This window comes from Malus sylvestris, chromosome 4 (genome assembly GCF_916048215.2).
Source record: "Malus sylvestris chromosome 4, drMalSylv7.2, whole genome shotgun sequence".
Lineage (NCBI taxonomy): Eukaryota > Viridiplantae > Streptophyta > Magnoliopsida > Rosales > Rosaceae > Malus > Malus sylvestris.
The window spans coordinates 24,049,139-24,065,607 of NC_062263.1; the positions used below are offsets into that span (position 1 = coordinate 24,049,139).

The 16,469-nt window shown below is 41.9% G+C and overlaps 1 protein-coding gene across 1 annotated transcript in view; it reads left to right on the forward strand.

Moving 5' to 3' along the window:
• The first annotated feature begins 693 nt into the window (after positions 1-693).
• LOC126618597 (receptor-like protein 7) overlaps positions 694-16,469 on the forward strand; it is a 57,884-nt gene continuing 42,108 nt past the window's right edge. Inside the window, exon 1 of the mRNA XM_050286711.1 lies at positions 694-1,090. Coding sequence (XP_050142668.1) covers positions 720-1,090 — 371 coding nt within the window. The 5' untranslated portion in view covers positions 694-719. The remainder of the gene's footprint in view (positions 1,091-16,469) is intronic.

Here is a 16,469-nt window from a genome sequence, read left to right on the forward strand (position 1 = left end):
ATTCCCCTCGTGCTGTCAAGGTTTTCTTAAAATTAAAAATAAAATAAAAAATCTTTATAGTTTAGTCCATAGTCAACAATCACCACAAACTGAAATTGGGAAAGCAACAATGCTGCCCCACTAGACAGATTGGGAAATAATTGCAAAATCAATTGAACAAGCAACCCACAAGTCTTAGGTATATTTCCACCATATTAAAAAGCCACTAAATCAACTGCCTGAGCTGATACATTTTCTTGACTTTTGGTTTAACTCGATCTCATTTGGTGGATTGAATTGTATAACGAGCTCATTTGGTGGATTAGATTGTATAACTCTCTACATTCAAGATATGTTGGTGGATTAGATTGTATAACTTGCTACATTCAAAGATATGTTGAGGGCAAGGGCGAATGATTTTTTCCGTTTAGTGCCTAAATCTTCAACATGCCTCGAAATTCATGAGTTATCCAATCCTATGAGCGTGGGGTGTGAGATTCTTGTGATCATCCTATTTTTCCTACTTGGCTCTCATGTCAGTCAATGATGACATTAGCCAACAAAGATCTAAATGGAAATAGCAATCTTTGCAGCCCCACTTCCTTTTTCCTTCCTTCTCATTTTTCCAGAATAGATGGGAGGAGACTTCTAAGTCAAATAATTCATAAATATAATGGTCTTGCAATGTTCCTCAAAATTAAGCCACCACACCCATTAACGTTTTTCAAAAAAAAAAAAAAATGAAAAGTTTGCTGCACTTCTTCCTGTTCTTGATAATTATTAAGTTAGTTCACGGCCGGTGTGATGCAGATGACCTATCGGCATTGCTCCGCTTAAAGAAGATAAGCCCGCCACCAGAAGCTTATGTTCCCCCCAAGCTTCTGTCATGGAATTCAAGTATCAACCGCTGTGCTTGGGACGGTGTTACTTGCAGTACTGACGGTCATGTCATCGGTCTTGACGTTAGCGGTGAATTTCTCGAAGGCGGGATTGACAATTCAAGCAGTCTCTTCGACCTTCAACATCTCCAAAGCCTCAATTTGTCCTGCAATTGCCAAGTAGGCAATGGCTTTCCAATTCCACCTGCAATCGGAAAGCTCACGAATTTGAGGTACCTAAACTTATCTATCACTTGTTATTCGGGACAAGTACCATATGCGATTACACGCTTGACAAGGTTGGTTGCTCTTGATCTTTCCGGAAATTATAATTTCGGATACACTCAGTTAAAACTCTATAATCCGGATTTAAGCACGCTGGTTCAGAGCCTCACGGAGTTTAGAGAGTTATATCTTGATGGTGTAACTGTATCAGCATGGGACACTGAATGGTGCCAAGCCATATCATCTTCACTTCGAAACCTGAGGGTGTTGAGCTTGTCAGCTTGCAATCTTTCAGGTCCTATTGATCAGTCCCTCGCTAAACTTCAATCATTATCGGTGATTCGATTGGACGACAATGATCTTCCTGTGCCACTTCCAGGAGTCTTTGCCAACTTCTCAAATTTGTCATCCTTGAGTCTCAGTTCATGTTTGATGCGCGGAACATTTCCTGAAGAGCTCTTCCGGGTACCCACTCTACAAACTGTTGACCTTTCCGATAATCCACAACTTCATGGTTCCTTTCCAGAATTTCCCAGAATAATTCTCTTCAGTCCTTGGTTCTAAGCAAGTATAAAATATCGATGATATCGGAAATATCGGTAGTCCAAAAACACGGAAATTTCGATGGAAATATTGGGATATTATCGATATCGATAAAAATTGAATAAAAACCACGGAAATTGTAAAAAAAACTTAGAAATTTTTATTGAAACTTTGCAGGATGTTTATTTAGTCAATTATCTATTAGTTTATCACAAAAAAATTGGAAGGAAATGCATTGCATGATAAATATAACTGATTTAAGTTGATTATATAGCGAGCTGACAAACATTGTGAGTGTAGAAAATATGTAGTAATTAATGAAAGAAGTTTAAACACACCATAATCATTTATATATAATGAATTATTACAATATTTTACGCTTTATACATTGCATGGTAAGATACATGAGTGACTTAGCAAGGTCTAAAATATCTATGATATTGGAAATATCGGTAGTTCAAAAAAATATCAGTAGTCCAAAAACACGGAAATTTCGATGGAAATATCAGGATATTATGGATATTTTAGACCATGGTTCTAAGCAACACAAAGTTTTCAGGGATATTGCCAGAATCTATTGGCAATCTCAAAATGTTGTCAACGATAGATATTTCGGGTTCTAGTTTCTCAGGATCAATCCCAAAGTCGATTCAAAAACTCACACAATTGGTTCATTTGTATATGTCATCAAATAGGTTCATGTTGACTTGTATTAGGTTTCCTATAATTGTGGGATTCCTACCATATTTGGTTTCCTAGTTTAGGATGTAATTATTCTTTCCTTTATTCTGATAGGATTGTATGTGGTCGTATAGGGTTGTATATATACCTTTGTTTTGAGATGAAATATAATATCATTGAAAAACACTCTTTCTTCTTGGCACCAGAGCCGGGTTAGAAAAGAAAAACACTGAACCCTAACTGTTTTTTTTCCTGCCATGTCCCTAATCAATTGCAGCGAGCAACTTAGAGGAGTTGTTGCTGCCTGTGTTCCTGATCGATTGCAGCGAACAATTGTGAAGTTGCTGCTGCCCTCTGTTTTGTCAGAAGGGTCCCATCAACGCTTCGCTGTTGCTCCCTGTTTTGTTTGAAGGGTCTCATCAACGCTGCTGCCCCCTGTTTCTACCCAGTTTTGTTAGTCAATTCCCAAGTTCCAAAATCCCATCAACTCTACAGGTTTTAGGCTATACCGACAACAAGAGAGATGGCTAAAGAAAAGGGGACCGGTTCTAAGATTGTTCCAGCTATTGTTCCAATTATGGTGCAGTCAGAGAATTCCAGTTTTAATATTGGTATGGTTTTGGATGAAAAGAACTATGATTTATGGGCTCCTCTCATTCAAATCCATATTGCTGGAAGGAAGAAGATGGGATATCTTCGTGGGTCTATCAAGGCACCTAACGAAGACGATCCTAAATATGATGATTGGTTCTCTGAAGATCAAAAAATTAAGAGTTGGCTTTTGTCTTCCATGAAGCCTGAGATTATGAAACGGTACATTCGGTTGTCTACATCAAAGGAAATTTGGGACTCCCTTAAGGCTGCATACTTTGATGAGAATGACAAGGCTAGAATTTATTCGTTAAATCAGAAGGCATCACGTCTTCGTCAGAATGGCTGACCTTTGCCTACCTATTTTGGGGAGCTAACTGAGATTTTCCAAGAATTGGATCACTTTAATAAAGTATCCATGAAGTGTGAAAACGACATCAAAGTGTTCCAAAAATCCACTGAGAGACAACGAGTCTATGTTTTTCTTGGTGGTCTCGATGATGGGTTTGATCAGGTGTGTGAAGAAGTGCTACGGAAGGATCCCCCACTTGGCCTTCAGGCTTCTTATGCATATGTTCGTCGAGAAGCCGATCGAAAGGAAGTAATGAAGATGGAGGTTGACAAGAGTGAACCCGCTGCCCTGGCAACAAAGGCCTGTGGGTCATCTTTTGGGTCTAACCGCGAAGGGTCACAAAATCAGCCAGGACAAACTCGGCCTAGTCAGACAAGCCGGGATCGTCCCCAAGGTAAGTGCCCACACTATGGCATGACAGGACACTCCAAGAGTCGCTGTTTTGAGCTGATTGGATATCTCGAGAATTGGGATATGACCCGTTATCCTCGATGGAACGAATCTTGAGCCTCCGTTGTAGAAACCAAGAACGACTCAAACCAGATAACAGACAAAGCATCTGCCATGATTGCTGCGGCAGGTAGTGATGGTAAGGCACTAAGTACTTCTACTTCTGTTATGAATAATACATGGATAATTGATTCCGGAGCTACTGAACATATGACTTATGATTCTAGACAAGTTCCATCACTAAAAAATTCACCCAAACAGAGGTCAACGTTGCTAATGGTAATGTCGTCCCTGTTATTGGGGAAGGCACTGTTTCCCTTTCTGATACCATGAAACTTGACACTGTTCTTGTGGTTCACTCTCTAAATTATAATTTGTTGTCCGTTGCTCAAATAACCCTTGCCTTACATTGTTTGGTTATTTTTTGGCCTCATTTTTGTGTTTTTAAGGACATCCGGACGCGGAAGACGATTGGTTATGGTATTAGAAGAGGAAAACTTTATTACTTGGAGTTGACCACCAGTAGTTCTAGCTTGCTGACTGAAGCTCTCTCCATTGATGATTCTCAAAGGGATATTAATGAAGTGTCGGACATCTGGATGTGGCACAAGCGCCTTGGGCATGCTTCCTTTAGTTATCTACATAAGTTATTTCCTAGTTTGTTTGTCAAGACTGATGTTTCTTAGTTTAAGTGTGATGTTTGTGAAATGGCTAAGAGCCATCGAACTTCTTTTCCTCCCAGTTTCAATAAAAGTACCGTTCCTTTTATGATTGTGCATTCTGATGTTTGGGGACCATAAAAAATAGCTAATCTTGGTGGTGCTCATTGGTTTGTTACTTTTATTGACGATTGTACCAGAATGACTTGGGTTATTTTGTTAAAGTGGAAAAGCGAAGTTAGTTCGGCCTTTCAACGGTTCCATAAAATAGTTACAGTGCAATACAACAGGAATATCCAGGTTTTTCGAAGTGACAATGGTGGTGAATATGTTAATATGGAACTTCATTCCTTCCTGGAACTGCATGGTATTGTTCATCAGACCACGTGCCCGTATACTCCTTAACAGAATGGGGTTGCTGAACGCAAAAATAGACACCTGTTAGAAATGGTCCGTGCTTCACTCATTGCGGCACATCTGCCTTTACATTATTGGGGAGAGGCACTTACGTCCGCCGCCTATCTTATTAATCGTCTTCCTTCTCGTACTCTCAACTTCCATACACCATTTCAGGCTCTCACATCTCAGACTAGCAGCTCACCGACTCCCAATCTTCCCCCACGGGTCTTGGGGTGTGTTGCTTTTGTTCACCTTCATCCCCCTCAACGACATAATAAATTTGAGCCTCGAGCCATTCGTTGTGTTTTTTTGAGTTATGCTACTACCCAGAAAGAATATCATTGTTATCATCCTTCAAGTAAAAAAATGTTTATTACACAGGATGTGAATTTCCATGAGAATGAAATGTTTTTTGGATCCCCCGCGTCCTCACTTCAGGGGGAGTACTGAAATAGTGAAGTTCTGACTCGAGATAATAGTAAAGTTTTGAGCTTTGATGAGCTGTATGAAGAGCAAACATACACGGCACCTGGAGAAGAGCAGCAGCCTATGACATTTGAAGACGGGCAGCAGCCCGTGTGCTTTGGTCATCAGCCCACTGAGCAGCTCACTGACGAAGGGTAGCAAACATTGCAGGTGGATGATCAGTCCACGGGTCCCATGAGGTTTGGGCTTGATGATGAACTGCAGCCCACTAGTTGGAATGGAACCGAGCAGCAATTGCAGCAAGTGTCACGGGATTTTCCTCCCGGTGTTATATCAGGTCCAAGTTTGAAGTCGCCTTCTGATAATTCTCATAACCAATCGTCTCCTACACCGGATGCACCTCCACTCCATCACCTTCCAGAGCGTATTAATCGAGGTATTCACAAACCCACTTATGAGGCAGATCCTAAGTGTAAACACAAGTATTCTGTGAGATACCCATTAAACAATTATGTGTCTACCCGTCACCTGTCAAAATCAAATAAGTCATTTGTATATCAATTATCTACTGTATCTATTCCTAACAATGCGCAGGAGGCCTTAGCATATTCCTGCTGGAAAGATGCAATGAACGAGGAATTGAGATCGTTGAAGAATAATGCTACTTGGGAAATAACTGACTTGCCAGCCGGAAAGAAACATGTGGGATGCAAATGGGTTTATACAGTGAAATACAAAGCGGATGGAACGGTAAATCGCTTTAAGGCAAGATTGGTGGCAAAGGGGCATCGACTACACTGATACATTCGCAAAAGTGGCAAAGATCAATATAGTTCGTGTTCTACTGTCATTAGCAGCGAATCTAGATTGGCCTTTGCAACAGTTCGATGTAAAAAATGCATTCCTCCATGGAGATCTAATTGAGGAGATTTACATAGACCTTCCACCAGGGTGGAGTGATCCGGACATACGGAAACAAAAGGTATGTAGGCTCAAGAAATCATTGTATGGGTTGAAGCAGTCTCCAAGAACCTGGTTTGGTAGATTTACCAAGTCCATGAAAGCATTCGGGTATAGGCAAAGTAATTGGGATCACACATTATTCCTGAAACGTCGGAATGGAAAGGTTACAGCTCTCATCGTATATGTGGATGATATGGTGGTTACTGGTGATGATCCGGTTGAGCAAGCAGCCTTGAAAAAATATTTGTCCACAGAATTTGAAATGAAGGATCTTGGTTCTTTGAAATATTTCCTTGGACGACGTGCAAACCGGTGTCTACTCCGTTGGCCGAAGGAATGAAGTTGGGTATCGATCAGAACCAAGTACTGGTTGATAAATGGAGGTATCAAAGGTTAGTAGGAAGATTGATGTACTTGGCTCACACTAGGCCAGATCTTGCTCATGCCTTAAGTGTAATTACTCAATATATGCACAATCCAGGAGAACAACATATGAGTGCAGTTATGAGAATATTAAGTTACTTGAAAGGAAGCCCTGGTAAAGGAATTTTATTTCGAAAAAATGGGCATTTCAGAATTGAGTGCTATACGAATGCTGATTGGGCAGGATCATCAGATGATAGGCGCTCGACATCCGGGTACTTTACCTTTGTTGGGGGAAATCTAGTAATGTGGAGAAGCAAGAAGAAGAATGTTGTATCAAGATCAAGCGCAGAAGCCGAATTTAGAGGTATTGCACTCGGTATGACAATAAAGCTGCTCGTGATATTGCTCATAATCCAGTGTAACATGATAGGACCAAGCATGTAGAGGTTGACAGGTTCTTTATTAAAGAGAAGCTAGATAGCAAAGTAATTGAGGTTCCTCCCATAGGAATGAACGACCAAGTAGCAGATATTCTCACTAAGGCGGTTTCTAGTGACAAGTTCTCCAAGTTTCTAGACAAGTTGGGCATGTGCAACATCTATGCACCAACTTGAGGGGGAGTGTTGACTTGTATTAGGTTTCCTATAATTGTGGGATTCCTACCATATTTGGTTTCCTAGTTTAGGATGTAATTATTCTTTCCTTTATTCTGATAGGATTGTATGTGGTTGTATAGGGTTGTATATATACCTTTGTTTTGAGATGAAATAGAATATCATTGAAAAGCACTCTTTCTTCTGTTCAGTGGTCCTATTGATTCTATTCACTGGGAAAAACTTGTTAATCTGCTAAATATTGTGTTGGACTCGAATTTACTCAGCGGGAGTATTCCATCTTCAATCGTTTCTCCACCCTTTTTGGAGGAATTACTGCTTTCCCACAATCAATTCTTCGGTCAACTCCATGAATGTTTAGATGTTTCCTCCTACTTTGTTACCCTCGGTCTAAGTTTCAATAATTTGGAAGGACTAGTACCCTTGTCTATATATAATTTTTGAGGGCTTGAAAACACAAACCAAAAACAGAATTATACAAAATTGGCAATGCAAGCGACATTGAATCAAAATAGTTTTACTTAAATCACGCTTCATTTGACTCTGTTTTCACTTGTTTGCCTTTGGTTCTTAGCTTTCTTTCTTTCGTGGTTTCTCCTCTTGTCGGTATTCTTCTGTTTGTTATCATGAATGTTTACTCTGTTTTAGCTTTGATTTTTCCAGATGAAGACTTGCAGTCTTTGATACAACCAACATAAGACCACCAACGCATCAATACTAGAGCTAAGCGGGCAAATTTTCTTCGTATTTTGGTGACTTGCAGCATGTTGAATCTCCACGTCTTTCTAGATTAGCTGTGAGCCTTTGGTATCTATGAAGTGAGTTGAAGAGCTTTACATAATGCTATCTAAACTATTTAAAAAGCAAAATTCTTGCACACTGTGTATTCTCCATGTATTGGAATCAGTCTGTCTCCTCACGCGAGAGTTAGGAGGGGTGTACGTGTAAGTTTTAGCCTGGTTGTAGGGGCGAAATGTCACCCTCTTCGACGTCAACAAGTCAAGCAAGCAACAAGTCTCGTAGAAACCTTCTCCACAAAGTTAAACCCACCATATACCTTACCATCACCATAGTTTTCTTTAGCCTCTCAAAGAGGAATACAATGATAAACAAGTTAATCCCTTAATGCAATCTCATTTGTCCACAATATCAGAGTCTCAATCCAACTATACACATTAATGCATGCGAATTAGTAGCCAATGAACAAGTAAAATTACGAAAATGAAAAAGGAAATCTATGCATAAATGACTACGTACCGTTGATCTTTCATTTGTGACAACTGTTGAAGATATTCCTAATACCCTAAGCCTAAGCTCTTTACTACGTTTTCTGTCCCATATCAGTAAGAGCTTCCGATGAAAACTCCTCTGCTTTCATGGCTTTTCTTGATGCTCATTACCTATGCCTCACTCAGCTTCCATACATTTGTGGTCTCTAGCCAAAGTCATCCCAGCGATCAATGATCATTGTTGTTGCAATTGAACAACAGCCTCGAATTTGACCCTGCACAATCTAACAAACTTGTGCAGTGGAATAATGGATCAGATTACTGTTCTTGGGAAGGTGTCTCCTGCAAAGATGGTTGTGTTTCTCATCTTGACTTAAGCAGCGAGTCAATTTTAGGTGCACTTATCAAGTGCTCTTTTCCATCTGCAGTACATCAAGGACTTAAATTTGGCTTACAATGACTTCAACTACACTCAGATTCCATCTGAATTTGGGCAGCTAACCGGTTTGAGTAGTCTGAACTTGATGAATGATGGCTTCGCGGGGCAGGTTCCGATTGAGATTTCATACTTGACAAAGTTGGTAACTCTTGATTTGCAAGAGAAGATCTTCCAGGTACCTACTGTAAACACGGAAATTCTTGAAACAAGAACAACGTGTACAAAGAAAGATTTTGGTGTTAATGGATTTGTAGGGTTACAATCTCTTCTACAAATTTAGCCTCTGATTCTATCTTTGTAATGGATAGATTTGTTGATGTTGTTGATCCAAAGGGCCGTCGGGGCTTGATCTTTAGGATGAACGGATGATGAATGACAAACACTTTCTTCAAGGGCCATCGGGGCTTGATCTTGAATTAGTGGAAGTTTCTTCAAGGGCCGTTGGGGTTTGATCTTGAAGGAGGATTTTGACGAAGAACGAAGAGGGTTTTCTTGATTCTTCGGAATTTGCTTGAAAGCTTTAGAGTTTCGAGGCTTCAAGGCTTTGGTGTGGTGTGAATTCTCTTCCAATTTGGGAGTAGAGAAAGTGTATGTCAAATCCTCTCATGATTCTTTGATGGAGGAGCCTATTTATAGGCTTTGGGAATGAATCACCACCATCCATTTGTTTTTGTGGATGTTGTAGGTGAATTTTGGTGGATGTTGTAGGTGAAACTTGGTGGATGTTTGTAGGTGAAACTTGGTGGATGTTGTATGTGAACTTGGGTGGATGTTGTAGGTGAAACTTGGTGGATGTTTGTAAGTGAAACTTGGGTGGATGTTGTAGGTGAAACTTGGTGGATGTTTGTAGGAGAAACTTGGGTGGATGTTGTAGGTGAACTTAGTGTATGATGTAGGTGAAGTGAATGAAGGTTGTAATTTTAATACAATGGTCAACATTTATTTCACCAAAATTTCAATGTTTACAAATGTAATCTTAATGCAATGGCTAACATTTATGCCACCGAAATTTCAATGTCTACAAATGCCCCCACTTTAAGGCGCGTTGTATACATGTGCTTGTTACATGTAGAAGATGCGTTTTGAAGTCCCTTAATGTAGTTGTCGATCCAAGGGCCGTTGAAGCTTGATCTTGAACTGGGCTGGTAATTTCTTTAAGTGCCGTTGAGGCTTGTTCTTGAATTTTGTTTGAAATTTCTTCAAGGGCCGTCGAGGCTTGATCTTGAACTTTGAATTTGGACCACAAGGAGCTTTACGTGGTAGATGATCTTTGGCTTTGGTAGTGAATGAATTGGCACGTATTTTGTTGCGCTTGTTAACTTTCCACATCTTTGATCTTGAACTAGGCTGGAGGAGTTTTCTGGTTTCCTCCAAAGGACTTTCCATAGACTTAATCTTGAACTGGATTTGATTCAAGGGTGGTGGACACTTGATCTTGAATCAGACTTGTGATTTCTTTAAGGGCCGTTGAGGCTTGATGTCGAACTTAAACATGACCATGAGCAGTTTCAGGACACGCATGCTTTGAAAGATCAAGGAAGTTCGCAACATTTTCATATGAACTCTGAGCAGTTTGGTCAACGGTATGATCTTCAAGATTGATGGGCTCTTCTTCCACTTGGTGACTTGATCTTTAAGGATTATCGAGACTTTGCTCTTTGGTGACGGTGCCAGCGAAAGGTTGTTGAAGCTTCTCGAGCTCTTTGGTTAGAGCAACGATGTCCAACTTGGATCTTTACTTGAACTCCTCCGTCTGGATTATGCGATTATGTGGGGAAAGGCTTCGTGCTACATGATTTGTTCCAGCTCGTTGTGTTGCATTGTTTTCTGCTTGTTTCTTTTGCATAGCTGAAGTGGTGTACAACCATTTGCCTTTAAATGGTTCTTCGGAGCACCACCTCTTAGCGACTCACTCATGCTTGGCAGCTTCAGTGCAAAGAGCCGACGTCAACAGATCCACACTCCTAAAGCATTCGTTGAGGGAATTCGAGACATATCAGCAGTTGAAGATGAGCACTCGAGAGCAATGCTAGGTAAGCAACCAGGCAAAGCTTCCAGGCAATTAGTTCCAGATCGGAAGTTTGATTTCAGGTTCTGACTGATTGCTTTCTTTCTCCTTGTCTTAAAGGTAAGAGCAAGGGCAGAGAAGAAGATAGGGGAAGAGCATGATATGAGATACCTTTGCTTTCGACCCCGATGATATGAGATACTTTTGCTTTTGAAGAAGTAGCAGACGATCAGCACATGTATTCGTTGTGCTTGTCTCCACATGCTTCGAAACATCATATTCACCTGCATCATCTGTTTTCCAAGCAGATGTGGTAGACGAAAAGAAAGCATAAGATGTTGAAGATGAGTATTCGAGAGCACGGCTAGGTGAGCAATCAGGGAAGGGGTTCCAGGCAGTCGGTTCCAAGTCGAAAGGTTGATGCCAAGTGCCGGCTGATTGCTCTCTTTCTCCTTGTCCTGCAATGAAGAAGAAGGACAAAGAAAAAGATAGGGATAAAACATGCTATGAGATACTCTTGCTCTCAACCCTAGTGATATGAGATACCTTTGCTTTGGTGCGACTGGGTTGAAGAGGTGTTTCCAGGGAGGAAGAAAACCGAGTATGTTGAGAGGTTTTAGTTGCAGATGTGTTCTTGGCAAGGAAGAAGAGTCAGGCGTTTGTATTTTCAGGGAGGAATAAAGCTGAGTATGGTGAGAGGTTTGGTTGCAAATGCATTCTTGGCAAGGAAGAAGAAGAGTTAGGCGTTTTGGATGTGTGCCTTGCCATAGAGGGTGAAGGTCGACCTATATAGGGGTTTTCCAACAGCAGGTAGTGGTGCAGATGTGGCCTTGTCACCCATGCTTATCGGCAGAAGTGCGGTAGTTGACATAATGGACTTCACACATTTTCAACTTTGTCAGTGATCTCTGACAAGGTTGCACGTGATAGCCGAAAGCTGAGATTGTGTCTGAAAAGTGTCGACGGAATTTACGCAAGAAAATCCGGGTTTTGAAATTCGGAGAGTGGTGTCTCTTTGATTTTTGAACAAGTGGTTGTGCTGCCTCTTCTTTTTAAAGAGGTGTCAATTGTATTCAACGTGCACACTTTGAAGATTGAATGCCCATGAAAAATTATCCCTGCTGCATTTCTGAGATTTTGCTTCATCTAACCTTTTTCTTTTATCATTTCTGAAAATGGCTTCTCCTTTCAACATTTGCTTAGATTTAAGTCTTAGGAGCGATGCGGGCGTGCCGCGTCAGGGTGATATATAGCGCCCGTCCTTCATATCTTCTAATGGCCATCTTACAGTTGAAGACTCCGTGATGAGGGATGCAACAACAGCTACGGTTGTAGCTAGGAACCTCCTCACTCCTAGAGATAATAGGTTGCTTTCGAGGCGGTCCGATGAGTTGGCTGTCCAAGACTCCCTGGCTTTTAGTGTTCAATGCGCGGGCTCTGTGTCCAACATGGGCTAGCGTCTACTTGCTCGAACTCGCCAAGTTGAATCATTGATGGCCGAGGTTGAAAGCCTTAGACAAGAGATCAAACGTCTCAAGCGCGAGAATCGAGAGTTGCGCATGCTTGCAAATGATTATTCGACGAGCATGAAGAGAAAGCTTGATCATCTGCAGGCGTCTGAAGGTCGGATTCAAAGCGACCATTAGAAGTTTAAGGCTTTCTTCCAGAGGCACCTTTTGCCTTCGCTTTCTGGCGTTCGACCAATCATTGAGGCGCCACATGATCAATCTTTAGTGCCTTCTTCTTCTAGGGTTCAGCCGAGCGTTGAGGCTTCACGTGAGCAACCTTTGTGAAGTCTCCGTCTTTTCCCTTTTTGTTTTTCTCTTTTTTTTTTATTTTTTTTTATGCACTTGTAATTTCTTAGAGATATTAATGGACATGCTTTATTTTATTCAGTATGTTGTGTTGAAACGCATATCTCACTAAGATGTGTTACTTCCCCTCTTCCTTTTCCTTTTTTTTTTTTTTTAGATAGTGCCTGATGCACCATCCCCTTACTTTCTACTTTTCAATTATTCTGTTGCCATCACCCCTTTTGACTTGCTAATAATAGTATACACTTATGAGTGGCTTGACGATAACACGATTGGGTTTCTTGGTGGGCGCTTGAATTGTCATAGGACATCATTCCTTTTTAGAAAAATGTGAGCTCCACATTTGAATTGGCATGCGGGAACTCAAATCAAATGTGTTGATGGGTCACTTTTGAACATGCGCCTTTGTCCTGCAACTTAATCCCACCTAGAACCCTTCTCATGGTGCCGTGCATCATTCCTGAAATCTTCATATATATATATTTTTTTTGTTTTTGTCGACCAACACCTTCCTTTTTTTTGTTCTATATATACCCCTACATGGTACAGGGAGAAATGCAGAGGAGCTTGGAGAGGCACGGAGCAAGGATGTAAGTAGGTGTGAGTTGACAAACTTTGGCTTTGTCAATAACATTCAAAGGCAGCAGCCATGGTGGAGGTGTAGAAGCAGCTAGAGCTTGAGGCAAAGTGTAAGGTGTTAAGCTTCATGACCGACTAGTCGTTTGACAGCGGTCACCAACCTCATTCTTAAGTCCGCCATTCACAGCTGGCGCCATAAGTCCCCGTTGATCCTTCTAAGCCCCTCGAAGCTCAATGACCAAAAGTGTGGCGAAAGCAAACAATACAGCCTCATCAGGTCAGACGAAGTTTCGAAGCACTGTCACAATCCTCGAGCCACAGCTGGAGGCTTTAATGAAATTAGCCGCTGCCGCAGTAGCAGCGTTCACATCCCTGGAAGCCGCAAACCAGGCAAGCGACACAGATGCCCAGATCAACACCCAGAGGGCAAATTTGACCGGCCGTTCCTCAACAACGTCAAAAGCCCATCTTCCTCGTCCTTTTTAGGAAACCACCGTAAAGAAACTCCTGCTGCAGCGCGGCAATGGAACGGATGAGCAAGCTTGGGATGGGGTTGTTCTATTTGAAGATGTTTGCTGGATAAGTTTATAATCTGAAGGTGGTTGCTTTGATTAGAGGGCTCGAGCTTGGACTGAATTTGGTGATGGTTTTGGCGATGGAGGTGCGAGGGTGAACCGGCGCTCGTGTCTCAAGGGAGCGGTCGTAGGTGACAATCGATTCTTCAAACCGCAAAGGCTGAAGGTAGGTGATGATGATGAAGCCGAGAGACAGAGATGCCGTTGTGTTTGGTCGTGGGCTCGTTCCTCCTTGTCAATCTATCGTCGTGGGCTTGCCTTGGAAGTAGTAGGAGATCGAGACAAGCTCGGCATTGGTGAGCTTGCTCAGATTGGGGACGGTGCTGGGCGAGGCAGCGAAGGTTGTTGCTTTAGTGGCGAGGTTTCCTCTTGGGTATGACGGTCGTGGCTGCAACAGAGGGTACCATGTGTTTTACCTAAGACCCATCAAGCTCATTCCCTAGTGAAAAAGGTTCTGCTGCCGCATGAGGCTATCCGACTGCAGCTTTCAAAGCTTCTGCTCCGCCTCAATCAACCGCCGCCTCTTGAAGTCACAGGGAAGAATGGAATTGCACAGAGAGGTCATCGAGTCGTGGAGATGAAGTTGGGAGGCTGCTGTATTGGTGGTTGCTATGTTGACAGCTATATGCTGATAAAGCATGGGAGATTCGGCCACCAGCGTTTCCATAGGCCCAGGCTGTACAAGCACAAATAGGCTGATCTTCAGAAAGCCCTATAAAGAACTCAAAATGGTGTGGACTGTTGTAGGGATATCTGATGCTGATGCGAGCTATGGCCTGGGCCGGGTCTTGGACTTTGGCGATGCAGACCAAGGCTGGATGCTCGGTGTCGCAGACCAAGCAGAGAAAGGCCCAATGACATTTATTTATTTTTATTTTGTTTACAATAAGGATACTGTAATTTTTTTATTTTTTTATTTTTTTAATTTTTTTTAATTTTTTTTTACGAACAAATATTTGTTGCCTTTGTAATAAAATTGACTTTAATAAAGTCCTTAATTAATTTTTTTTATTTTGATGAGACTGTACTTGAAGTTTTGAAGTTTCAAGTTGCCTACGTACCTTTCCAAAGAAGAGATCAAGTCATAACGTAGTTCAAATGAGCGATGAAATTTTTTTTTATTTTTTTATTTTTATGGTTTTAGTGGTGATTTTGATGATGATTTTTCCGTACACAGTTTATGCTCTTGCGGGCCAGGAGCTTTGTGCCGTGTGCAGTTTAGGCTTATGCAGGCTAGGAGCCTTGGTCGTAGCCTTTTAGGGGTAGTAGCGCTTCAAGAATTTGCCGTTGATGGGGCCGATCTTCAAGCCGTCTTCTGCCATGATTAAGTAGGCGCCGTTTGTGTAGACCTCTTGTATTACGTACGGTCCATCCCACTTTGATGTGAACTTGCTTTTTGTCTTGTGAGTTGTGATGATAGGCCTTCGTAATGCAAGGACGAGATCTCCAGTTTGGAAAGACCTTGGGTGGACCTTCTTGTTGAATGCCTTGGATAGCCATGCTTGGTAGCATTCCAAGTGTTGTTGAGCTTCGAGCCTTCTTTCGTCGAGTGCTTCTAACTCTTGAATGCACAACTTTGCATTCTCTTCATCAGTCAAGCCTTCTTGTATAGCCATCCTTAGTGAGGGGATTTGACTTTCTAGCGGTAGAACAGCTTCCATGCCATATACGAAAGAATAAGGGGTAGCTTGGGTAGGAGTCATATGCGTCGTCCTATATGCCCAAAGTGCTTCGCTTATTCTTTCGTGCCAGTCTCTCTTTGTTCGGCCGATCACCTTCTTTAAAAGGCTACACAATGTTTTGTTGAATGCTTCTACAAGACCGTTGGCCGGAGCATGATACATGGAAGACTTGTGCTGCTTGAACTTGTATTTCTCACAGAGCTCGTCTACAAGTCGGTTGGAGAACTGTTTTCCATTGTCAGTGATAATGTAGCGAGGAACACCATATATGTGGATGATATGCTCTTTGATGAAACAGACAATGGTTTCCTTTTTTACTTCCCTTAGGGGTATGGCTTCAGCCCACTTGGAGAAGTAATTTGTTGCAGCTAGGATGTAAGCTTCTCCTGCAGATGACTTTGGAGTAATTGGTCCTACGACGTCCAATCCCCATGCATCGAATGGCCATGAAACAGCTATAGGGTGTAATGGTTCAGGTGGTTGATGTATGAAGTTGGCGTGGAATTGGCAGGCTTGGCACCTTTTAGCATGTTCTAGGCAATCCTTCACCATGCTTGGCCAGTAGTAACCCATTCTTTTGAGCTGGAAATGTAGCTTTGGTCCAAATTGATGCGCCCCGCACACGCCTGAGTGTGCTTCTTCCATGGCTTGATTGGCTTCTTTCTCACCTAGGCATCTCAGAAGTACTCATTCGAAAGAGCGCCGGCAGAGTGTTTCTTTGTAGTAGAGGAAGTGAGGTGCTCGTTGACGTATTTCAGAGCGGTGTCTAGAATCATTTGGAAGTTTTCCATGCTCTAAGTAGTCAATCAGCGGTTGTCTCCATTCTTCAACATCGACTAGAAGTACTGAGATGACATTTGTATCATCTAGTAGCATTTCGGTGACGAGGGGGATAACCCATCTTTGGCAAACTGGCACGTCTGCAGTTTCGTCTTCTCCTAGTGTCATACTCGAGGCTAGGTTGGCGAGAGCGTCTACCATTTGATTTTCTTTTCTCGGCACATGTTCTAGTGTTAT